The 27,304-nt window shown below is 39.2% G+C and overlaps 1 protein-coding gene across 1 annotated transcript in view; it reads left to right on the top strand.

Moving 5' to 3' along the window:
• The first annotated feature begins 5,879 nt into the window (after positions 1–5,879).
• The window catches only part of LOC130555821 (NALCN channel auxiliary factor 1), a 145,210-nt gene continuing 123,785 nt past the window's right edge, over positions 5,880–27,304 (top strand). The window contains exon 1 of the mRNA XM_057336310.1: positions 5,880–8,022. Within this exon, the coding sequence (XP_057192293.1) occupies positions 7,342–8,022 (681 nt within the window). The 5' untranslated portion in view covers positions 5,880–7,341. The remainder of the gene's footprint in view (positions 8,023–27,304) is intronic.

The raw sequence follows: 27,304 nt of genomic DNA on the forward strand, positions 1-27,304 counted from the left end.
GAAAGTATGTCAGGGGCGGGGGATATTTGTACAATATTCCGATTCTTTCCAAAGCTAAGCTTCAGTTTATACTCTACGCACAACTATGCAACATACAAATTCTTTAATACATATTTAATAATATGATTAAATATGGTCATTACATCTGGACACTACGGTACATGACCTTCATGCAACATTTACGTCCAAATACAGTTTTTTTGCCATAAATGGTTTGTAACTAATCTGTCAGGAAAGTTAAATCATGATGGAACAACAACAACAACAGACAAAATAAAAGATAAAAGTGCATACCCTTTGGATAAGAGGACAGAAAAATAAAACTTGGTCACTGATAAAATAACTTCTGTTATAATTTAATATTTTTCATGCCACGTATAAATCACATATTTTAATTTTTAATGTCAGAGTGCACAGCTACTATTAAATAGCTACTAATTGGAGAGATGCTTTTATATTTACCTCAGTGGTGCAGTTACAACATCTACCAGCAGGGGCTAACTGATCCTGCTAAACAGCCAAACCTGTCTGAGATCAGAAACTGAAGAGACTCCTGGCTAAACCTCTCCCTTTCTCTCTGTACGGCTGAAAGGTTTTCACATATTACGATACCTGCAGGTACAACACTCCACTGTGGGAATTTTATGAACTGCGGCCCAGGGTCGGGACAGCGTGTTTATGTACCTGCGATTTAGTTATTGGAAGCTGTGATGTGAAACACAGGGGAAGTCGTGTGATGATGCTGCGAGGGTATGTCTGAGAGCTGTGAGGATGGCAGGTCAAATGTCACACCTCAGATGTTTCCTGGGGAACTCGTGAAGTAAATAGCTGAGCCCTGAGCTTTCGCAGGCTCTGTTTGAATGCTCACTGTTTCCAGCAACAAATTACTGCAGCACAGTTCAGCTGGAACAGCCGTGAACAGACAGTGTTCTGAGCTTCTCCCACCAGGAGACCTGGCTAACCATCAGTTGGCCCACAGAAAAATACACGCAAATATTGAACCCTGATACTGTACACATTACTACAAACATGCCTGATGCCATCATGTCGTCAGGTTATATTTTTTGTTGATTTTATTTTTATTATTTATGTTTTCAGTAATATAAATATTTTTGTTTGCATTATAATTAAAACAAGTTGGGGTTAATGTAAGCATAATATATTCATGGGTTAGAATATTTTATTTAGATTATAGGGTTTTCTTAAAAAGGTGTGTGTGTGTGTGTGTGCATGTGTGTGTGTGTGTGTGTGTGTGTGTGTGCGTGCGTGTGCATGTGTGTGTGTGTGTGTGTGCGCGTGTGCGTGTGTGTGTGTGTGTGTGTGTGTGTGTGTGTGCGCGTGCGTGCGTGTGTGCGTGTGTGTGTGTGCGCGCAAAAAAATACCTATTGTGCTTAATGCCTGCTTGAAAGTTGTTATTTTGGTTTCTGATATTCGTTACTGTGTGTGGCTCAGTGGAACCTGTTTTAGCATATGCACAAAGAAACTGAGAAGTTGAAGGGAATAATTTGACACCTCACATACATCTGCTCATTAACACATCCCTATGTATGTTCTGAATGTAAAGCTGTGAAGTTCATTAAGTTCCTACAGTCTTCCACACACACGACACAACCATCCACCATGTCCCTCCATAGTGTTCCATAATGTAGATCAGTGATACTCGTGACATTCCCAGTGGGACTAGAGGCTGTGATTTATAAATGACGGTAGTGACCTGGCTGCTTATGACAAATATGAGCAAGTCTAAACGGGCCATATTGTGGATGAAAGTGCAAAGAACCCATTATTTGACTTATTAGCAACATGGCTGAAATAACCGAGTCAGCAGTCCTGTTCTTCTCCATGTTATTTTGTATGCATTTATCAACCCTGAGATCTGCTCATTCATTTAACACAGGCCTTGGGGGCGGTGCAAGGACCCTGAGACTCCCAACGCATTTAATTAGAGAAACCCTATGATACCTCAGTCTAATTGATTCGGGCTTCCTTTGTTCTCATCTGAACACTAAGAACTGACAGACATCTGCCAAACTAAAAATGTGTGTAGTGACTGGTTATTCATCGGTTTTTATGTGTAGATGGCTTAATAAAAGTCCTGTAAATAATACCGTTAATGTGCAATGACAATAGACTACACTCTAAAAATGGTCAGTTATTTTCAACCCACGGGTCAAAGAGGACAAATCCAACTGTTGGGTTATAAATTAGCCTATGCTGGGTTGTTTTAGTCCAAAATACTGTTTCAACCCATGGTTGGGTCAAATATAGACATTTTTAGGTTAATATAACAAAACGGTTAGATTTGTCCCTTTTAAACCCAACCAATGGTTATAAATAACCTAGTATGCCATTGTCTGCCAAGCTACAGGAAGACATTATAACCAAAGTCAACCTCGGTTTTCACCTATACTTTAGTATTTGGCTTTGGTGGTGCTTCAACATATTTAACATGCTAAATGTAACAGTAGCAAATATAGATTTTTTTGTGCTGAATGTAAGAGGTTGACTGAGCACAGTATTGCAATGAACATAATAGCATAGAACCTGACTAGATTTTTTCATACTTCACCCAACCACAGGTTAAAACAATCGAGCATTTCTCAGAGTGTAGGTACCAGCCAAATAACTGTCATTTTCACCTGTCTGGTCAATAGCAGCTTTCACTTGGCAAATTACCATGGTATAAGTGGGGTATACCACGGCTAAAGGATTTTAATGAACTTCACGTCAGGTGATTCTTGGCCTCCACGTCATGCATTAAAATCCTTTAATGCACGGCTAGCTGTGGATTATCCCTTACACATCTCACATCTGTCTGTACACTAAAACAGAACGAAGATATGTTTGCAGCATTAAAGAGAACAGATCAGGTGTCTTTGCTGTGGTCTACTGAGTTGTTATAAACAATTGGCTGTATTTCATTCTCTTTGCACAGAAGTCACGCTCTAGGCAGAAATTGCCAGTAGGTTAACTCATATCTTTCTCCAACCCAGTATCACGCCAAAGCGTGTGACAGACATGCCGGTCCGCTCGAAAATGCGTGTCAGTGTCACGCTTTGCCTCCTCTACGCGTGAACAGTGCTCGAATTGAATCAAGTCTTATGGGGGGTCGCCACCATAAGACATTTTATTTTTGGTGGGGGTGGGGGTTAGTCTCGCAATATACAATTTATACAAAATGCACAATATATTTGATCATAATATGCATAACTATATACTATTTATTAAAAACAGGCTTACATAAAAGAACGGGCTTTTTTACAGTATTTTGTATCAAATCAGTACAGGCTTGGTGAACAGAAATGACTTTTGAACAGTAGTGTACGTCCAACAGTATAATTCTAGCATTATTTACCAATGTAGTATTTACTATTTTCCCTAAAAACAACTGGATGATTGACACTTTGTGATAATAATGTTTGTTCCAAAAGACTTGTTTGAATGCAAGAAACTAGTTTATTAGATATTAAAAATATCAATTGTGACAAGACCGGCTGTCAGTCTTTGTGTTAGTGTTGTGGGGGGATTTCAGTGCAGTTTACATAGTTACTAGTAGGTGGCGGCAAGGGACTGTTATGAATGAGTCTGTCAGTCCAAAAGTCTGCTTTGTTCAGGAACTAACTATGGCTATCAATATGTCAATCGTAGCTATTTCAAGAGTGAATCCTGCATTTATATGCCGATGTAATTCCCGAATCTTTGCAGCGTGTATGTGGCCGTTGGTCTTAGCAGCATGGAAAACCAGTTTTATACAATTCTGAATGGATTATATACAGTATATAGCACAGAAACCGAGCACTCCCTTTATAATTACTAAAAAGCTGTCACTCATCTTCATCGAGATCTCAGCCCAGAACCAGACCTAATAATAATTTACGCAAGGAATACAAAAGCCCCGACATGGAGTTGATAAACATAGTGGACAGATATATAGAGAGAGAAAATGACCCCTCAAAAAAGTAGAAGCTTCCTCTTCCCGACTGCGAGTGGAGGTTTATTATTCACCATTTTTTAGCTGAAGTTAGCTTCACCGGTGCGACGCCAATCAAGCAGTCATGTCAACGATGTCCAGCGCTTAGCGGTCTTTAGAGCGACATGACAACTAGCCCATAAACAAATTGAATATAAATTATTGTAAATAATTAATTCACGAAATTTACCATATCCATTGCATGAATTTAATCACATTTGTCATTATCATTTTTACTCAAATAAAAATATCTGAGGGACCCCTAAGTCTATTTTTTACTTCTTATGGGGGTCCCCAATGCCTTATGGGGGGTCCCGGATCCCCCCAGCCCCCCTTCAATTCGAGCACTGGGCGTGAACATGACACACATGTGTGAAGGTGGAGTAACGTTAGCAGAACAGGGCAATTTTCTAATGTTTTTATAATTCATGGCGTGTACTGGTGTACATGGCATTTTGTGTACGTTTATTACTTTGTGCGCACACTTTAGACGCATTTTAGCACTGAGTGTGTCATATTAACGCCTAGAGGAGGCAAAGCGTGACACTGACACGCATTTTTCGAGTGGAACCGTGTGTCTGTTACACACTTTGGTGTGATACCGGGTTGCTTTCTCTTAATATTTCTAACTACCATTCATTCCTGTACAATTGCTCTGACCACACAATCCAAAGAACTTAAGAATCGTTGGTTCTGTTTGACAAATGACACCAGCACTACATATGTACCCTCAGGGTGTTCTGTCAGGGCTACTCTGTTGCTATGACAATTGGAGGTGAAACAGAGGTCATCTTTTTTCAGTGCTGAATAGTTAGTCAAAAGAGATGTGTTTCTTAGAAAATGTTAAATTCATTCCCCATATTAAACTTTGACAGGGAACGAGCAACTAGTGACAGATGGGTAGAGGAGACAGGACCCTCCCCCAGCACATCAATGAGTGCATTGAAATAGCTGGTCCTCTAGAGAGCGTTTGTTTGAAGGAGGAACGGGGGAGGGTCATTGGGCTGTTATGTCATTAGATTTTATTGCCCACTGGGCACAAGATAACATTGGCATAATTTATTGATTAACCAACTAGAACAAAACCCTTGTCAAGTCCCTAAACATCACAAAAATGAAGATTGTGGGTCTTGATTTAAATGCAGACACTGTGCTGATTTTCCCCTGGCCCTTTTCCCAATTCATAATTTAATACTCTTGATGAGTATGGTGAAGTTCTGGACATCTTCAGGCAATGTTTTAACTATTCCACAGAGTAGATTATATGCTAGCCTCGGGGGAACTAAAAATGAAAAAGACAGGCCTTTGCTAATATTTTTTGTCACATAAGGTGCATGGGTATATAAACTGCATTTTATAAAAGGAAAGCGGTTCCTTCCAGGAAACGTCTGGGTTAATCTAAGCAGGGTCTTTATTGCTATCTCTGTCCATGAATTATTGGAGTGGGGGCAGGGCGAGGTCTGTTCGAATCGACGACAGATGATCAGTCTTGGCATTGTAAATCCTCATTATTTTCAGTGTGAATCTTTGATTTCCGCTTGCTCAACCAGCTGATTTTCACTAATGGGTGATAAGCGCTTCCTCTAAAATATTCAACCAAAGAATGATTTATGTAACATAATCTGATCACTGTGCCGTCATGACAACAGCAGAGGTTTTCGCACTACATCCGAACAAATGCGCCTTTCCAATCTGCAACTGTCAATGTGCTATTTAAGACCACAAGGCCCTTTAATTAACTCAAACCTACTTAAAAATGAATACATTTGATTTATACTTTGGGTTGACATTTGCCAATCTTATAAGAACTCACGATACATTATGATTCAAAATTCATGATAAATGCAATGCAAAAAGCTTTCCCAGTGGGTGAACACACCATATACAAGTACAGAAAGTTTGCTTCAAAAATATCTGTTTACTGGGTTTTTTATTAGGTCAATCCAGTAAAGTCAATCTGAACAGAACCCCTTTATATTATGTTCTTGGTAGGACTCCAAACAATTCAATTTAACAGTGATTTGCCAACTGTAACGATGGAAATGTAAAAGCTCTCATTCATATGCCAGCCTAGCCTCTGTCACGTTCACACACACACAAAAACAGAAAGAATATTAGAAGCATGGTGGCTGCGCACTGCACGTACACTTTGTTTGCTTTGAAATCTAGGATCAAACAGAACCATGCCGATAACATAGTCCGCGCAAGGTTAGCCAGTTAGAGGGCAAATATACAGCCTCTCTCTCACTCATACATACACTCACTCACTCACACACCTCACGTTTCCGCGCTTGCTTTCCAACGTGCTGCTTTGACGCCCAGATGTCTCTTCTGTGCCCGGCTCCTTACACAGTTACACGGTGCATACTAATAAAGTTCAGCCAGAACGGGAAAAATCGAGCTGAACGAAACATAGAAATGTCATTTCATCTCTTTCACACGTTGAGTCTCCTTCACGCAACACGTTGTGCCACCTTTTCCTATTGTCTTTGCGCAGTTAATGGACATTACGCATTGCATGGCATCTCCTAAACGATGTTTTATATCGGCATTGCGGACACAACGGCATTTTTACAGCTTAGTTTATTTTGCTTGGAGCTTGAAACGAACGGATTGTTCGTCGTAAGGTTTGTAAGGATTTGAATGGATCTTAAATGTGGACCATGAAACATGAGAAAGGACGCGACGATGACTGGCTTTAAAAATCCATATGTTGCGTCCAAGAAACAAAAGACACAATAAAAAAAAACATCGTATCAGCTCTAGGTCTGAGGCGTGCATCTTTTCTATTAGCCACATTTGCGTTATGAGTAGTCTCTCATATTGATATGTCCATCTTATTCTCATAGGCGAACAGGCGCGCAATCTGCGTGTATCCATCGCCCGTAGACTAGATCTGTGTTACTGCGCCAGGATGGAGATGACGCAAATGACCCAGCTCCCCCAAAAGTGTTTCAAGACGAACATGGCGGCAACTTAACACAGGACCTAAGATGATGATGATGATGATGATGAACAGAGAAGATCGAAGGCAATCCGCCCAGATAAGGAAACCGCAGCACTTTCAGGATCTCGCCTTCCCTTAAGGAGTCGCAGGGACACAGGCAGCTTTGGGAACAGCAGCTGCTCTCCGAGGGTCTATGGGGAGAGGAGGCAAGAGAGGAGGCATGTTGTCACACAGAAGTCGCTTTTTCTCCGGGGAGCGATGCGGAATAACGGAGATGTGACCGTGTGTGGCTTAATCTAGCCCATCGACTCGGATACAGCTGCCTGGACCGCCGTTTAAACGGGAATAAACATTTCAAGTCAATGCATTTTGTGGCAGAGGAGCCGTCGCGGTGGAGTCGGCCAGTGCTGCTCTTTCCTGAAATATGACCAGGGGTGTTTGGACGTGTCGGCAGCAAGATGACGGCTTAAAAATCTGGTTTGCACCCCGAGAGGACGAAAAGCCATTATTCACCGATTCCGAAAGGGCCCAGAGATGGCGACTGTCCTTAGCCTCTCTTTTGTTTATCACCATTTTGCTCTCTGATCATCTGTGGTTCTGCGCCGAGGCCAAATTGACAAGGACTCGAGACAAACGGCAAGACAACTTCGCCGTCATGGACACGGTGGAGCACACGAACCATATACTTTCATCCAGCCATCAGCCCGTCACAGAGCAGAGTCTTATTTTTATAGGCAATTCTACCAAACCTCTGTGGAGACTTGAAACTTGTCACCCCGACAGCCTCTCCAAAAACTGCTTGACTTTCGCCGACGCGGACGCCGTGTGCTCGGGCCTCTCCGAGTGGAACTTGAGCGATTTCTATCTTTCTTTTTGTGATTCCTACTCTCTTTTGGATTTGTTTTACGGGTTTACGAGTCCAGACAATTTGACCTGTAGCTTGGACATGGCTGCGGGCGGTAATACATCGGGATGCACCCAATGCGTTGAGGCTTACCAACTCTACGACCGAGAAGCTCAGAAGACATATCGAGAGTTTGAGATTATGGTTCAGAAATATGAAACGGATGTATATTCGGTGCGGACATGCATGGACGAGTGCACGGTAGGAACACGATGCATTTTGCACATATTTCATAAAAATGTCGTCATTGGTGAATAAAGGTCTTTCTTTCAAAACGTACGCGTTTGCGCTCTGCTGTTTTGTCATCTGCGCGCGAGAACGCGGCAGCTACGCGGTGCGCGCGCACTTGTGGATTGATGTAAAAGGTGAAGGCGGATTTTTGTATAAGTTTGGGTCCGATAAACGGGGATATGTAATGACATATTGATTGCTATAATGCAGCTATGATTATGAATGATCCGTGACAGATAGAATGGAGCGCTGAGTCGTGTCTACATGACATATGATTCCAGGTGTATAGCGGCTCTCGTAGCCAGTCATTACCTCAGTGTGGAAGAAGCTGAGAGCATTCGAGAGATTCTAGATGTCCTATCTGCAAAGAAACAGGAGGGAACAACACAAAGATTGTGTGTGTGATGTGTGTGTGCGTGCGTGTGGGGGGGATGGCGCAGTGCTTTATGGAATTTCAATAAGGTTAATAGCGCAGCAGTGGTTTTCCTGTGTAATCCCGGAAGGAACGGCTGTTCTATTCCATTCATTGTTCAGGTGTATTTTCCCCGTCCCCTTCAATCATGGCGATAATAACATTGCCACTGCACCTCGTATCCTGTATCAGAGTACTGAACCGATGAAGCAGTTGCCGCAAAGAATATGACACGTGTAAATCTCAAATTAGCTGGAGACTGGGTCGAGTTTTGGAGTTCACATTTACTGTATTAAAGGGGCAAATTGTCATATGAAGTATGTTACAATTCACACGATTTTACACGGAGTGCAGCAGATTGTTGTGTCCTTTTTCTGTTATCCTCTTTTAACAACCCACACTTTCTCGCTCTCTCGCTCTCTCTCTCGCTCTCTCTCTCTCTCTCTCTCTCTCTCTCTCTCTCTCTCTCACTCTGCATTCATGTAGCTTTGTTCTGGTTGCCCCTGTCCATGGTGCTGAAATCAGGCCATAGTTTCTTTTGCACAATAAGGCTACACATAATCACACATTGCAATGCAGCACAAAAATCCTTTATTTCACTCCACTAGGTGTTGCAGTTTTAGATTTTAAACATTATAATTGTTGCTCATGCTGAATATGGCAGAACTATAACTAAATTTGTAAAATATATGAATACTTGAATGCAAGAAATTTGTTATATAGAGAGATAGAGAGAGAGAGAGATAGAGAGAGAGAGAAGCATGACAAGGTCAAGGTTAGGATACCTTCAGAATGTGTGGACTGATAAAATGTATACCCCAAATGGACTCTGCCAAATTAAAAAAAAAAGTTGTATATTAAAAAAGGGAACAAGGAATAGTGAGCATTAGAGATGACTTTTTGACATCTATATCAAATGTATTGCACAAAATATATAATGTATAATTTATGTAAATCATTAGATTTGTCACGGACTGGCAGAAAGAACCCAAGCGCAGGCAGGCAGTGAAGGGGTTAACAAATATATTTATTTGAACCAAAACAGAAACAAAAACACCCACAATGGGGGAAAACAGAACTAAGAAATATAAATAAAACAAAAGACTTCCCACGAGGGGGCAAAACAAAAACAAGACAAATAAACTAAACTCAAGAACACGACAAAACGTCTTAAATCAAAACACAACAGGGTAGACCACAAGACTCACGGAACAAGGACAAGGCTGAGAACAGGAACACTGGACAAGGCACATAAACCATACACAACGTAGTACACGCAATACAAGAGCACAGGACAAAGAAACAAGAGGGTATATAGGGAAGACAAACGAGGGATAACGACATGGGGCAGGTGTGGGACATTAAACACTCAGGGAAAGATAACGAGGAAACGAGAGGAATGGGGTCAATGACAAGACACTGGAGAGAACGTATTTATTGTCAAACGGACAATAATATGTTTCTCTCCACACATAACCAAAGACTTTGTCATGGCTCTGCTACAGGACCAAGAAAAACATGACTAAGGAAGCAGAGCCATGACAGATTGGTACACCCTCCCTGGAATTACTATTTCAAATCCCATGTTCTCAGTATCTAAATGCAAGTCTGTAGATAAAGCTAGATAGATCAATAGCAACTATTTAAAATAAATCGTTTTTTAATACTACATCTGTCTTTGTGTGTGTATGCCTGAGTAAGATGGAGTTAAGGCAAGCAAGAGAAAACGAGAACAGATGAGAGAGATTTGTCTTGTTACCTCTTGCCTTGTTTTAGCCTCAAATGGCGTGCCCACGGTCTGCCCACAGCACTGACCGTTCGTAATCATTATGCACACAAAATTGGCAAGAAGTTCCCTGATCTGGAAAGCTTTAATCTGATTGGCTGGATTTACACAACTTTCAGGAGTGAGGTCACACAGGACTTTTTTCTTTTCAATCAAACACAACAGAAAGAAATAAGTAAACACTGAAAGTGATTGACAGCTATTTACCTTTTTACATTTTCCGAGTTATGTCTGTGAAATAAATATTGGTTATGACTCTTCGATGAACAGAACTTTTATACACATTTTGTGTTCTTTTAACCCTTATTAACAACAACACACACAGTGACCACGTTTACATGGACAACAATAATCCGATATTAACATGATTAAGACAATACTCTGATTAAGAATTTTTGATTAGCTTAATCCATCTAAACTCATCGTAGTAAACACAAATCGAATTAAGACGGGTGGAGTACTCCTATTTTAGTCGCATTATCGAAGTGGGGTATAGACATGTACACCGCTTAATCGCACTATTACCGGCGCGTAGGAACTTTCGCGGCTCTTTGCGCCAGGTTACACACACACGCACAGCAGTGGACAGCCGTTTCGTTTTATGGCAAACAACATGGCTTCAAGCAAGAAAGCACATTTTTGATCCGAACGGGGGGGGGGGAAAGTATGCCAACAATTTTAGAAAATAAATGAAACACCAAAAACTGTATGTGGTACCATGTTGATACATGAAATTATGGAGGGAACGTCAAACGGCATCACTTAGGGACGTAATGACGTATGCCATTAATCGAACTATGTAGTGTAACATGTAAAACGGGAGCATGAAAGGTATTGTCACGGTTAGGCAGAAGGAGAACCCAAGTGCAGGCAGCCAGAGGTGAAGGGGTTAACACAAATTTATTTAAAAAAAAACAAAAACACCCTCGATGGGGAGAACCAAACTAAGAATATATATAAGAATATATATATATATATATAAAAACAAAGACTTCCCACATGGGGGCAAAACAAAAAGACAGGAACAACCAATAAACTAACTATAAAACAATGACACAACATCTTACCAAAAACATGGAAGGGTAACAAAGGTAGGGCAAGGAATCAGGAACATGAAGACTTCTACTACAGGTAAGTACACGGTACAAGAACAGGGTACAAGTACAACACACGAGCACAGGACAATGAACACGAGGGTATTATATAGGGAACACAAACGAGGGATGATAACACTAGGCAGGTGAGGGTAATGATACACGGCTGGGAAGTAATACGGGAAACGAGAGGGGCGGTGCCAGTGACGAGACACGAGAAAGCACATGGAATGTCAAAAGATAAACAAACCATGACTTTCTCACACTAAACATAAGGGATCTGTCACGATCCTGCCACAAGACTAGAAAATCCTGAACAAGAAGGCAGGACCATGACAGGTATATTCTTAAAGCAACTCATGTAAACACCTTAATCGTAATACTAGCTTACTCAGAATAAAGCAAATAATTTGATTACTGGCGTAAATGTAAACGTGGTCAATGTCATTTTACAGGTCACTTTGTCTTTCTTCTGGCCAAAAAAGCGTTTCACACCTACTGTATATGGCATTAGTCAAAAGTCTGGCTAAGCAAGGCTACCTCCTCACAGGAAGACTTACTGGAGGAATGCTTGTTTATCCAAAGCTTTTTGTCGCTTAGAATGATTTTGATTGAGTGATGTTGATTGACAGCTGCTGGTGGATGCGAAGAGGGCCCAGGTGTCCTCTTTGGAAGATGAACAGGATTTTTTCAAAGGGCAGTCCAGGCCTAGCTGTAGAAGATACTTCAATTTGTGTTCATTTCCATTCAGAAAAGCGGATCTGTGTACATAAAAACCACCAGTGTTTATCCTTCACACACCGTTTAGTATGGTAAGATTTGTAAACAAAATAATAAATACTGTAGCGTCTTATATTCAAATTACTATTCCACAGAGAATAATTGAATCTTATAACATTGGTTTTGTGCATTTTTTTGTATTGTAATATTTCTGTAGAGTAAAAATCTCATTCATGAGGGGAAACAGACGGTTGGTAGTATTGGAGCATCAGGATCCACCTGATGACATACAAATCTGAATGTGGGGGAGCCAGCAGCCTTTTAACACAATCTAAATTGCAAATCTGTTCTTATGTCCGTCTGACCTTTGCACAAGAACCGCACTTTCTGTCTGAATCGTGGAATGTCAATTTAATGACCCCTACACTTCTCGAGCTGAACTTATATTTCAGGGGAAAACAATCATATCTCACGTTGTCTCTTTTACTCCCTTTTTTTAAAGCATCTTTTCCTCTTCTTCTCTCTCTCCCCACGTGTTTGCTTTTCTCCTCACCTCTGGTGGCCCATGCATTGTTGCACACAAGTGGGTAGATAATGACATTTTTGGCGAGAGGGTGCCCTCTTGACAGTGTGACTTTGTAAGGGTGCTTTATTCACTGCCTAAGCCACGGCCACTGCAGAAAGAGAAGAACACAGTCCTCCGTGTCCTCTTCCCTGGGGCATTAAATATGAATGGAACTAAAGAGCTATAGGCAGTCGGATCTCTGTTTGCAAGGAAAATTAATGAGGTGGAAAGACAGCGATTGGCAACCACGCTGCCCCGTGGACGTAGCCGGGAACGGACGCTTTTGGTATCTTTGCAGTGATTAACATTCACCTTTAGGGATTTCTCTGACAAAAAAAGGCAGTTCCAGATCTTCAAACATGACAGCATCATATACACACGCACAAACATGTTTGTCCTCCTAATTAAACACAAGAGTAATTCATGCAGAATCATGAAACATGTCCTCTGTACGTGCACAAACCGTACAGTACAAACATCATTATAATTATGGAAATATTGCTTAAGTTTACCCACCCGTACTCTAGCATACCCACACATTTACTTGGCTTTATAATTAAAATATGCTTTACTCATGAATTGCTTTTTCATCTTTTATTGTATCGGGATGCTTGAGCGATGTTTTGATAGCACCACAGAGTGGGGATTTACACTCTTTGGGGAAATCTATCTATGAATGATAATTGTTTCTTCAGATTAAACTGGGACAAGAGTATTTTTACAACACCTTAACAAAATACCTAACAAAATGAATCCATCCTTTCTACCCACACACAGTATTACAACACTATTGCAACATTATGGCAATTTTACTTAAGCCCCACCCAGCACCCACCCATACATGTACACACAGCTCATAGAGGACGAAACTGGCCAGTGTTTGGGTTTGCTCTCCTCAGGTGGAGAATAATCTAGCCACTGGGTTCGTCCACCTGCATCTCGGCACTGAAACCAACCACACAGTCACGAACACACAGTAATCGTACCTTTCATTTAGCCCTGCCACTTCCAGACCAGCAGGTAACTCCTTAATCCTTTCCAACTAGACCGGTCTCCAAATCATTGAAATCAATGCTTCCTACTCGAGTCCTCTTTAACCTTTCCTGTAAGGGCAGATGGTGAAAGCAGGGCTGGTGGAGAAGCGCTTCTATGGCTAAGAGGCTCACATGCCACTCCGTGTCCCTGGAGTTGCCTTATCGTCCTCAGCCCTGGGGCCTTTTTGACATGGCACAGAGGCTCAGTGGAAAGCCAGAGGACAAAGCCAAAGATCACGATCCTATTCTACTGTCACCGCATGGGCCAGAGATGCGCTCGCAGCCCGTAGGGCACACATGTGATCATTGTTTCCCCTGCCTGGAACACTTGTAAAACCACAAGCAATTACTGTCCGCCCTGAGCACATATGGGTGTATTTACCGTTGTGTTGTGATTTGCCATTCGGAGACGAGACGGAAGATAAATGAAGATGAAGGTGAGAAAGTGTCTTTCCCAATCGCGCCCGCAAATTGTCACGTGATCAGAGTAATACAGTAATTGTATTGGAAACTCTTTTTGCTTTGTTTTAAAATGAGTGTCTGTCGGGTCGCCAGGTTGCTTCACTGTTGGTTGCTAGTGAGCGTTTTTACTCCTGAATGCCCTGAATTAATGCTGGACAGCATAACTGTTTATTAAGTTATTCGTCGGTGAATCTGAGCATGTTGCACTGTTGTGAATGCAGTTGGCAAGGACAGCACAATAGAATGCAGTGTTGACTTATTGAAAGTCAGTCACTGTATTTAATGGCAACATTCTTCCATTCCTGTTACATACAACTTAACTAAATTAAGATTTACAGTTAGTGTTTTCTCCCCCCAAAAAATGAATTGTAAAAATGGCTGTAAGCCACTTATTTATGTTTTGCTGTAGTTTCAGTAGGAATTATCAGTTTAAACTTCCAAAATACTTTTTGGCCATGATTTTATTATTTATTGTTTTTTCTCGTTTTTCTCTAATAATAGATGGACTCAATGATGGTTCGACCAGATCTCAGTATAGAGCATACTTGCTGGTGTCACACTCCCTGTGCATAAAAAAACCTCACGGGATTATTAGAAATAATGGCAAAAGGAAAGTTTCCTACTTACATGCTATATAAAGCAACTGACTTAATATTTTTTTTCGTTCCTAAGATTTTTGTTCAATACTGTTCCGAAAATGTTCTTTGTTTGGCTGTACGGTTCTACAGTATTAAGAACCTTATCTACATCCACAGAATCTTTCTGTTGCACAAAAGGTTGTTTGTAGTGGAAAATAGTCTTCCCCTTTGACTGAAAAGTTTCTTTGGGGAACCAAAATCATTTGTAGCACCTTCAGTGTTACATGAACAGGATTATTTGTATGAACCATGATATATAGTTAGACCAGGGGTTTTAAACTGGGGTCCTCCCCCTTTTGGAGGACCTCCCCCAGTGGTCCTCCAAAAGGTTCTAAGGGGGTCCCCAGAAATTTTAATTTTTGCTTGCCGTCACACTGTGTGGACATGATCCCAGCTAAAAGTCATGTCACTGCGAATCTTAGTTGTCATAATGTACAACAATAAAGACTTCTTCAAACAGACTTATACAAGAATACTTGTCCGGAGTTTTACCTCATAGACTGACTGTCATAAGATCTGCATCTCATTAACACTGCCAGAATTTTAGGTAAAATTTGATCTTTATGGTGATATTCACAGTTTCACATGTTGCTTAAACGTGTCAAAAACCAATGGCGCTATGCAGATGTTATGTCGTTACAGCAAGCACAGTACGTTAGGCTAGAGCTTCGATCTTCATTTTGTTTATTTTGAGTCACTTTCACATCCTGAATATATACTTCAAATGCATATTGCAGACTTTCTTATTGCTTTTGGCTAAAAGTACACGTCATTTTTTTTCAAGAAATGATTATTTCACGATAAATATTCTTTAGTGCAGTGGGAGCGCTTTGCCTGATGCCGGCCATAGCAAAAGGGGGCTGGCTTTGCGAAGGGCCAATTATAAGTGTTCATATTTATTTCTCAGTGTTTATAGCTTTTGTTTTTGGTATATGCATCCAGAATTGTTTTACTTTTTCTAGATTTTAGTTTAGTTTCCTTTATATCACTGGGGTTTGTAAAAGCAGCATATGTAAACCACAAGATTTATTGTGAAATTACTACAGTACAAATAAATGTTTGGGGTGCCTGACATTGTAAAGTTTGAAAACTCCTGGTATAGACATATAGTTGTATATCATGTAAAACTATTATATATTATATAAGATGAACCTACACAGACATAACGCATGTAACACACTAGACATACATCTTTCACTCATTCAAGCACACACACACATTAAAGTAAACAAGTAGTAATTGTGTATCTCTGGAGTGCTGTTTCCTGCAGGTCCAGACCTTGCATTCTCTTCCGGTCTAATTCAATTTGCGACATCCTCATTCTCTCTGCTGCAGTTGGTCCTCATTTCTCTCTCTCTCTCTCTCTCTCTCTCTCTCGCTCTCTCTCTCTCTCTCTGCTTGTGAGGTTACATCACTTATCCCCTGCTGGAGCCTAAGTGTCCTTCTGTACCTGCTCTAGCTTCTCTATATATCTCTTGCTGTCCCTCTCTCTCGATCTGTATGTTGGGATCACTCTTTTTTTCTTCTCCAGACTCTGTCCACACAGGTCCAGGCAGAGTCTCTGAGTTCCCTCAGGATTGACTGTTGAACATGGCAGTTAAGACAAGCCTTTCTTTCTTCGCGTGTGAGTGTGTAGAGTGGTCGAATACTCTGCCAGCTATTCGTTTTACTGCACTCTAATCCAATTCCTTCAGGCGATACAGTATGTGTTGGAGGACATCTCTGAAAACTAGAAATCTACTTTTGTATTATGCAATTGGTTCAGGTTGTAACATTAACATTATTAAAAAGTGCAGTAAGGGAAATGTCACTAGAATTGAGGATATTGTTACACAGATTTTAGAAATCAAACATAATACATACATTGTATTACTGTATTTTTATGTATTTCAGTGAAAAGCTGTACTACAATGATACGGATGTAATGAGAGTCACCATTAAAGGGATACTCCACCCAACTGGTCGCGAAGCTCTCTCCATTTAGAAAACGCCATGCCGATTGCCTCGTTTGGCCTACGTTTACACTTTTTTGGGTTTCCTTTACTCGCCAAGGAGTAATCGTAATCCATAATAACAGTACAACAGATGCTTTGGCCCAGATGCTGTATAACCACTTCCGCATTTGAGTGTTTCCGTAGTTTCTACAACCGGAAACTGAGGGTAGTGCGGAGCAGCGGATATTAAGTCACTGATATGCAATCAAAGACAAATACAAAGGAGACTAGGGACGGGCCATTATTTTAAATAGGAATTTCTCTGGATTTGCACATTCTTGGGAACATTTGGGATAATGTAAGTACACAACTGCATGAAATATATCACACTGTGCAAGTGATTTTTGGATATTTCATAACAAAATTCTTCCATATTGTGGCTTTAAGTTTGTGTTGTTTACATTATGCACTTATGCACCGATTGCCAACAAAACACAGACATTTGATACAGTTTTACCTACCGCGTATGGTTCATGACCGGCATCTTAGCGGGCGGGACGACTCCATCTATCCTTTTCAAATGATCTGCAAATCCAGTGTCATATCCACCTTTTATATAAAATTCATCACCAACATGTCGTGAACAAAAAAAAACCTTGTACAGAATGACAATAAAGTTGAATCTAATCTAAAAAATGCATGTTAAAAAAAGCTTTCCGAAACATACAAACCCTGGGGGAGTGTATCGAGCACAGAAATACTATGTCATACTTCCATCTAGTTTTTTTGACAAGTTGACCATGTTAAGCATGAGAAGCCAACATGTTTAAGAGTGTAAAGAAGTCAGAATGCATTAAATAGCAATTCACCCCCCCCCAGAACTCCTTGTCTGTAGCCACATCAATACGTTCTTGTTTTTAAGCCATCTTTAACATCCTCACACAACTAATATGTCCTCTTCAGAATCAAATGCATCTGCTGTCAAGGTTCAACATTTCGGAAACACAGAAAAAGTTTCATTGCACATTGCGCATGCATTTTTAATGAGGTGAGCGATGAAGCAGTTTATGATTGGTAGTCTGTTGCAGAGCCACTTGCTGTAACATTCTAGCACCATTAACTCCACGATGTAAGAGTGAAACATTTCCTGATGTGCGTGTCTCACTACTGTATATGCATGTGAGGATGGTATCTGTGTTTAAAATTCCCCATATAAAATATAGCCACGATAAAATGCCTGAATTGAGATCCAGTGATAACCGCAGGTTAATGGAGTAGTGCACTGACAGGTAGAGTGATATATCATTATGAGAGTGGGAAAATAAATTGCAATTCTAGAACTCAAATGAGACAGGCTCACAGATGGGGAAACGCTACATGTTTGGAATTACAAAGCAGTTTCTTAGGGCAAAAAAAACTGTTACATCATTTGTCATTGATTGTTGCATCTTGATCTCAACTCACACAGAGAAAAAAGTTACTCGACATTTAGCAGATATGTTTTATCCCGAGGATAATTCCTAGTAGTGATCTTGAGTGAAGTGCTTTGCATAGTAACTGAACTGTACCAATTAAAAACCGAAAATGCAATTGCTTGAATTAATGGTGGTTTCAATATCCTTCTTAATAAAATCACACAAAACTGCAAAAAAAGTACAATGACATTTTGCTTATATTAAACACAGACCTTCCAAAATGAATAATCACTGCATACACCATGCAAAAAATAAGAAACTTTACAGTAGTTGTTTAGTTGACTATATTAACAAAACGAGTAATCACAGCACACACTTTGCAAAAAAATAAATAAATAAGTAACGAATAATAAAAGAATATGATACGAAAAACGTTTATGTTAAATAAATAAATCATAAATTAATAAGAAAGGTACACAAAACAAAAAACATTTATGTTAAATAAATAAATCAGAAACTAATAATAAAGGAATACGAAACGAAAAACGTTTATGTTAAATAAATGGCAAAGCACCGCCTTTTTAAAATTAGAACAAAAAGATACTTAATACTTAGCTGGCTCTTGATGACAGTGCTTACATTCTACTTCACGTTCTTTGACAGAAAAGCCTCCACCATCGTCTTGTTAGTCAGCTCGTTTCACTATCCTCTATAATGAATAAAGTCTGACTCCTGCTGCTGATCTTTGCTTGTTCCACTTACGTTGAATACAGCAGACGCATTCAGATATGCAATTGTAGTCTGGTCTTTAACTAAACTAAGTGATTTATTATTATATAAATTCAAAATGACAGTGTGTGTCGGTGCTGCGGTGGACAAGTGATGTAGTCGGGTGGACACCGTGTATCACCGGGGACACCGACTATCCCATCAAGCCTAATACCAACACTTCAGTAGTTAATACTGCTGAGATTTAATGGGCCCTATTTTCACAATCTAAGCGCATGGTTTAAAGCGCATGGCGCAGGTGCACTGAATCCACTTTTGCTAATTTAACGACGGGAAAACGGTCGGCGCGCCCGGGGGCATGGTCTAAACGGGTTGTCCCGATTCTCTTATTGAGTAATGGGTGTTTTGTGGGCCAAACATGCAGTAAACCAATCAGAGTCTCATCTTCCATTCCCTTTACGAGCCAGTTGCCCTGGCGCCATGGCGGATTCGCTATTTACACGGCGGAATTCGGAAGAACAGACACTTCTCCAGAAAGGAAATGCGTCTGCTCATGCGAGAAGTTAAAGCACGCAAGCAGACCGTCTATAGGACAAGCCAGATTTTTATCCATTTATTTGTAATATTTGGTATTATTGTGTGCTTAGACCAAGTTTGAGTTGGTCTATGGCGCAGTCTATTTTCAGTTCCTCAAAATAGCAACGCGCCAACAATGCGCCTGATCACATCTCTTTTTTAGACCAACGCCCATGGGCGCGCAAATGCATTTGCTATTTAAACAACGTGGCGCAGGACGGGAAAATGAGAACTGCGTCGGGCAGAAACTAGCAAAAACACTTGCGCCGCGTTGCGCCGGGTGTAGAATAGGGCCCAATGATTCTTAAAGGTCTAACGTGTAATTTTTTTGTAGGATCTATTGACAGAAATGCAATGTAATGTACCGAACTATGTCTTCTGATGAGTATAAAAACTGTACGTAATGAACCGTTATGTTTTTATTACCTTAGAATGAGCTATTTCTATGTACATACACTACGGGTCCCCTTACAGGGAATGCACCATGTTGTTCCTACAGTAGCCCTAAACGGATAAACTCATCTACAGAGCGCGTTTTGTAAATGCGTTATCTCCTTCGACAAAGAAGCGCAAACGTGATGACATCTTAGGCCTGTATCAGCCACCGTAGTGCTTCGAAAGGGAGGGAAGGGGCGGAGTGAGCCGAGGTAGCAATTCGCAATCTCACCGCTAGATGCCGCCACATCAAAGACGAATGTTACTTTGAAAAATAAATAAATGAATGCATAAATAATGTTATAATAACAATCCAGACACGTAGGTGTCAGATCAATAGTCAAGAAAAAAAGGTATGCACTCTGAAAAATGTTTATTAAAGACCTTTTTTGTATTTTGAACAAATTAGATAAAGCCATTGGATGTAGCCTTCAAGAATTTTTCAGTCAATCAACTTTGCTTTTGTATTATCATTTTTGTTCATACACTGTAGCATTTTTTTAAGTAAACACAATAAAAAAGACCAATCTTTTGGTCTAATCTTTGCAATTAACATACTAAGCAGTGCAAGGTCTATTAGACTCAATTAATGCACAGACATTTTGTTTTATTTATCTTTGCTTGACAATTCATGTACCCAGCACTACAGGGAAGTACACACATGTGCAAGTATGTGAGCAATTACAGTATAAGCCGCACCCTGTCTGTCAGACAGCATTTGGGTTCCAAAATGATCACTGAAGAGTCATTGAAGTATGTATGTCCCATCTGAAGAATAACTTCATACTGAAGCACCTGTATTTTTGACATCTCCACTACCCACTTGTTCGATCAAGTTTGAACGTGTGTGACATGATTGTCAAATTAATTGGTTAACATGTCTCTCTAACATTTTAGTGTCTTCTCATCGGTACTAATGAATCGTAGGCACAAAGTTGTCTTAGTCTGAGTATAGTCCATAGGGACAGGTGCTGTGCTGTGCTGTAGGTAATTAAGAGCAGTGTGTTATGGTTATTATGATTTAGGAATAAAACAGAGCAACTCATTAAAGCTCTCTACTGGGAAACAGGATTTGTTTATGTGACCCTATAAAGAAAGACTTTTTGCCTAACAGTCACTATAATCCTGTACTGACCTGTGAGCTTGCAAGAGACCTTGAGCACACATCAGGTCAGAGCCACTGATGAGGTCATCTGGCACTCTCTGTCTCTCTTCATCTAATTTAATTAAAGCATTGTTGGTTTTTCGTTGTTCAAACAGCGGAACCGGAGGGAAACTCCACGTCCTTTGAAACGGCAATGTTTGTTCCTCACGAGAAATCATAACATTGCGTTGACACGGCAGTGTTTTTCCAAGTGCTTGTGGGGGAGCTTCCTAGAAGAGCTGCGCTTATATTTACAAATTTTTACAAATACAAACTTTTAATGATGAAGTTTCTCGTTTCTACTCTTTTGATGATATAACATTTTTAAACACAACAATGTCCTGCAGCCGCACAAAAGTTCAAGAGTGATACTTGATGACTTTCTGAGAAGTCATGTCATGAGGAATGAAATGTTCCAAAAAGAGTAGAAATTGTTTGAAGTCAAAACATCATCCTATAGAAAAAAGCAAAACAAAAACATTACTTAAAAACGTAAACTACAAAAAAATGACATTCTATTTATTTTTCCATTACAATCCTTTTTCGGTTGACCACAAAGTTTTTTTATTTATTTATCATTTTATATTCAAATATAGTCCCAAAAATGTTGACAGCCCAAAACATACTGTACATCGATCAGAAAAGTAATCCAAATGACTAATGAGGTAATTTTTTATGTAATTTAATTACAGTTACTTCTGATGTAATTAAACTAAATACTTTGTGTAATATGTGTGTGCAATAGTGGAATTGACATCAAAATTCAAAGTCTAACTTTAAAATCCTTGCTTTAATGTATAATTCTCACATTTGTAATACTTTGGTCAGTTAATAATACTACTTTATGTAGTTTAATATTATTTATTTGAATAAATTAAATAAGCCGTTTCATGTCTATCCTTCAATCACTTAACTAATCAAGGTTGATGTAGGATATAGAAAGTAATTAGTAATACGTAACTAAATACTTTTTGGAGAGAGTAATTTGTACAGTAATCTAATTACACTATTGAATATGTAATTAGTAACTAGTAATTAATTACTTTTCAGAGTAATTTACCCAACACTGGGTGTGTGTGACAAAACGATTCATATTATGAGCATATTTTACGAAATTTAAATAAAACAACCACTACATTAAAATACTGTTAACTTCAAATCTCATTGGTTCTTATGTGTTTCGTGATAAAATCCTCTTGTTAAGTCTGACGTCAAGCATCCTTCCATCTCTTGCCGTAGGAAAATAACAAAAAATGGTAATATATACTCATAACGTGTTGTAAATTTACACAAAAACTTAAATCCTTACCTTTATCTCCATATCGAAATCCCAGATGGCCAGCGATTCATTTTTTATGTGTAATTCAAATATTGATGTCAGAGATGAGCCTGGAGACTGTAGTGTAGATCGTAAGTTTAAGTTTAGCTTGAATGTGTGATTTGAATAAATAGTGCTCATAAACAGCTGTTTAAATAGTAACCTCACTTGAAACGAGTGAATGCTTTGGATTTAACAAGTGGACTAATCACCAGACACGCAAGACGTAAAGGGATACTTCACCCAAAAATGAAAATTCTGTCATTTACAGATTGTTCCAAACCTGTATAAATGTATTTGTTCTGCTGGACACAGAAAGATATTTGGAAGATAGTCAAATCTCACCCCCCATTGACTCACATAGTATTCATTTTACCTACTATGGCAGTAAATGGTGAGTGGGATCTGACATTCTTCCAAATTTCTTCCTGTGTGTTCAGCAATACAAAGAAATGTATACAGGTTTGGAACAATCTAAGGGCGAGTAAATGATGACAGAATTTTCATTTTTGGGTAAAGTATCCCTTTAAAGGTACCACCATTGCCATGTTGATACCAACATTTTTTTATTTAGCGTTCTTATGTGTTTCAGTTTCACGAAATAAGTTCAAATTATTCATATGAATATCAAAATATTAATTATTTTCTTTCACAAACACATTGTTTCGCTTCAGAGGACATTTAACCCCCTCGTGTTTCAGAGAACTAATAATGCAGCTGTATGGCAGCAAAGCAGCCCCCACATTTGAATTCTTTCATACTTTCCTGCTTTAGGCACAACAACATATACAATCACGGATTTGTGATATACAGCAAATACTCCTGCACTTTCGCACGCAATTACTCACAATGCAGGCTGAATCATAATCCAACAGCAGTGTCTTTATGACGTTGTGTTCTCTCACAGCATTTACATGTAGTTGCCCTTCTGCTTACATAAAATTGCCTCATTACTGTCTCTCTTCAGCGTTGGCAGTGTTGGTTCTGTTCTGCTGTTGCCTCCTGTCTACATTACCAGTAATCATGTCATTTCCTGTTGACTCCTTCCTGCACATGTCGTCGGGTGCCAGTCTTTTCTCCGCAGCTCTCGTTTCCAGTCTGGGACTGGAGACGGCGCTTTATCTTCCCACCGTACTCCGCTCATTTACGGCTGAATTCTGCCGCTGGGCCGGCGTGTCAAACGGATTACGGAGCAGAATGAGATTAAGGAAAACAGCGTGAGAGTGTGACCAGCCATTATGACTGTTTCAATGCTAAATGCCTCCTTCGCCCAAGCCATTGCAGCAAGAGCTGGAAATGCACAGCGGCTGCCTTTGAGAGTGTGCAATGTACACATTGAATTTCACACTGTCAAAAATGTCTCTTTCATTTGTTCTCGTTTCTTCGCTTGTAAAATTCAGTTTGCTTTTACGGTTGACTTGTTTTAGAGAGTTGGATTATCGTAAATTATTCCCTGATTTGGAAGAAACATCCCAGTTCTTCGAAGCTGGTGTTTTGGCAATTATATTGACTCACCTGAAGGTCAAAATGTTTTGCACTTTCATTGCTTAAGAGACTTTAAGGGATAGTTCACCCAAAAATACTGTCATCATTCACTCCCCCTCTTGTCATTTCAAACCTGTATGACTTTCTTCTCCAGAACACAAAAGAAGATATTTTGAAGAATGTTGGTATCCGAACAACGACAGGCTTGCATTGGTTTTGTGTCTGTACAATAGAAGTGAATGGGTACCGCCATTGTTCGGTTAGCAACATTCTTTAAAATATCTTCTGCAGAAGAAAAAGTCATACAGATTTGGAATGACAAGAAGGGGGAGTAAATGATGACAGAGTTTACATCTTTGGGTGAACCTCTTCGTTTTTGATTCTGTTTATTACACTAGATGTTTCTCAAAAACTGCCTTGGTAGAAAAGTAAATAAATAAAAAGCAAGTGTTGACATACAGTAAAATATTTATATACAGCATAGAGAGCTGTTTGAATAGATGTGGATAGCATAGCCTTGATATTTTTAAAACCAATGACACAGAATAATAAAATGTATGCTTTGAATACACTGTAAATTGTTTTGGATAAAATACTGTATATCTGCTAAATGTGTAAATGTTACAAATCTTCTGAAGCTGAAAGGGAGATACAGTATGTTAGATTACACTATTATTTATATCCAGTGTTGGGGAAATTACTTTTAAAAGTAACTAGTTACAATATTGAGTTACTCTATAAAAAAGTAACTAAATACGTTATTTGGGTACTTTTGTGGAAAGTAACTGAAAGTACTTTTGCATTACTTTTTCTCACCTAACTGATGCTCATGCTTTTCCAGACTTTGCTGTTCTTTAGTGTTTAACACTGTAATGCATTTAACAATCCTATATAACCTATAACACACCTTTATTTTCTTTAAAAAACACATTTCAAATATTTCCTGACCAGTAGTCCTTCACCTCATCCGAGCTCTGCCTACTGTTAACACTGCTAACTTCGGTGTCACTCTCCATATTTATTGTGTTTTGACTGCGCGGCTAGTTGCACAAGATGGCGCCGGTGAGCTTTTGGGATGGCAGAGTCGTTTCCAGTCGTATAACACTGTGTGGGAAAAGGAGGATTTTTGACCGGCAAATATGGGTGTTTTTTTTAGATTTAAAAAAGTGATATATAAGCGATATGACAGATCCTCTTTGCATTGCTGAGCACTTCCTTGAGCCAAAACAACTCGATAGTGTTATACGAAATTATGATTAGTCTAATATATAATATATTACTAATATTATACAAATTGTATATATACAAAAAATCATCGAGACAATTTTTGTTGCCTCGAAGCCTCGTTTAATCCATTTAACTACAGTACACACGGAGCTCTGCGTTTCCCCACGGACCGTTATTACTGACACACAGCCCGCTAAACTCTGTTCATGTTACAGGGCTCTCAAGTCTCACGCATTCACCGTGAGACACACGCATTTTAGTTTGCTCACACGTATTTCTCATGCTGATAATATTGAACTGCTATTTTACTTAATTTTAGTCTATTTTGCGAGTGAAACTTATTTTCTGGCTGCATTGAGTCCATAAAACTAGATTCGGACTAACGTTAGTGGATGCCAAATCATGTTATTTACACGTCATCTGTCTGTTCTGCGTTTCTGAGTGAATGAACTGCACTTTATGAGGACACGAACACATGAACTTCATCTCCAGAGTTGCTCTGAGAGTTTATTTCAGAACATTTTACTGAGTGATGCTAACACACTTAAAAGTAAGCGTCTTCCGACGACCTGCCAAAATAAAAGTCTGGTTAACTCGGTATTTTTATGTGGACAAATATATTACTATTTAATAGTAAAAAACAAACTAAATGCTTCATGCATAAACTGAAGTTAGTTGTTTACGTTTGAAATTATTCTTTCTATTTTTATTAATCTTTCTTATTTATACATTTGTATTAGGCCTATATTGCATTTTGAATGTAATATGGCAATGGAATGTACTAAATGGGTTTAGTTTTCACAGATATGAATGTATGCAATTTCAGCAATAAATATATACATTTTTCTAAAAAGGAAACAAATTAGTTGTTCATTTTAAGAGACCTGTCTTATTTTCTCTTGTATATTTAGTATTGCTCTTTAATAAAGAAAAAGTACTTATTATCCGAATACCTGATTAATCTATGGAAAAATCAGTAGAGTACTCGATTACTAAAATAATCGATAGCTGCAGCCCTAAAATGTTCATATAAATCAATGATTAGACTGAAAAGTAACATGAGTATTGAAAACACAAACTTGAAAAACAAACTTGAAAAACAAAGTAACTCGAGTATTGATATGTACATTTATAAAGTAACTGCATTACATTACTCGTTACTTAAAAAAGTACTCTTATTACTTGTAACGCGTTACCCCCAAAACGGTTTATATCAGATTTTTTCTCAAACTGGAACTACTTATGTGAACTTGCTCCAACTCTACATTTTGATTGGATGAACTACATATGAATCCATTGTGAAATAGGTGATACTGTAAAAAACCTGTGACCACACATCAATTGAATTTTATATAACTGCGGCAAGTTGCAACATTGCTCTGCAATCAGAAACAACTGAACACCACATCTTGTTGTGCACTATCACTTAATAACAAGTTGTTCTTGTCTTGACTTGTTTTTATACTTTTGCATTAATCGTGCCACTGTTATCACATTAATAAGATAACACAAACGCAAAAATCAATGATGATCTAAACTATAAAACTTTAAAAAGCAAGGATTCACTTCGCGCATTTTAGATTCTCACAGAATATATGTTTTTGTGTGTGCGCTTGAAGCAACAATCCATGACACCCAATAAATCCTGTGAGGAAGCGGACCTCAGTTGAGACGAGCCAACATCTTGTCGTTAAAGACATTATCAGTTAATAGGAGCAGACTGGTCGTCAGGAGATGCTTTATGGATCACTGTTCCTGATGCAAACAAAGCCTTTATTATCCCACACTCTCCCTAAGATTCCAGCGGGATAAGACAGTGAAGAACAGAAAGAAAGCGTATCTATGTAGGAAATGACTAAAGGAAGGAGGAACTAGGAAATGGGTAAGGAAATGTGAGTCATTAGACCACAGGAGCCAACCTCCAGTCCCGGAGAGCCACTGCCCTGCAGAGCTTAACCCTTGCTCTATCAAACACATCGACAGATGTTTATAAAGGTCTTGAGCATTAATTGACAATAACAGGCAGATGTTTCCAGCGAAGCTTTACCTAAATGATCATTTTAACTAAACACGTAAATAAAAAACAGACAATATTTTTGCAGTCGTCTTTTTCAGTTGCTGTAGTTTTGAACCTGCATGACTATTTTAGCAAGCATTTAATAAAATGGTCACCTTAAATGCACCAAGTATCAGTGGGACCTGAGGACACATGCACACAGATGTAAATAATGTAGTTGAGAAATCTCTGACAGCTTAAATAGTTTATTGCCACATAGTT

Source organism: Triplophysa rosa, linkage group LG6 (assembly GCF_024868665.1).
Source record: "Triplophysa rosa linkage group LG6, Trosa_1v2, whole genome shotgun sequence".
Taxonomy (NCBI): Eukaryota; Metazoa; Chordata; class Actinopteri; order Cypriniformes; family Nemacheilidae; genus Triplophysa; species Triplophysa rosa.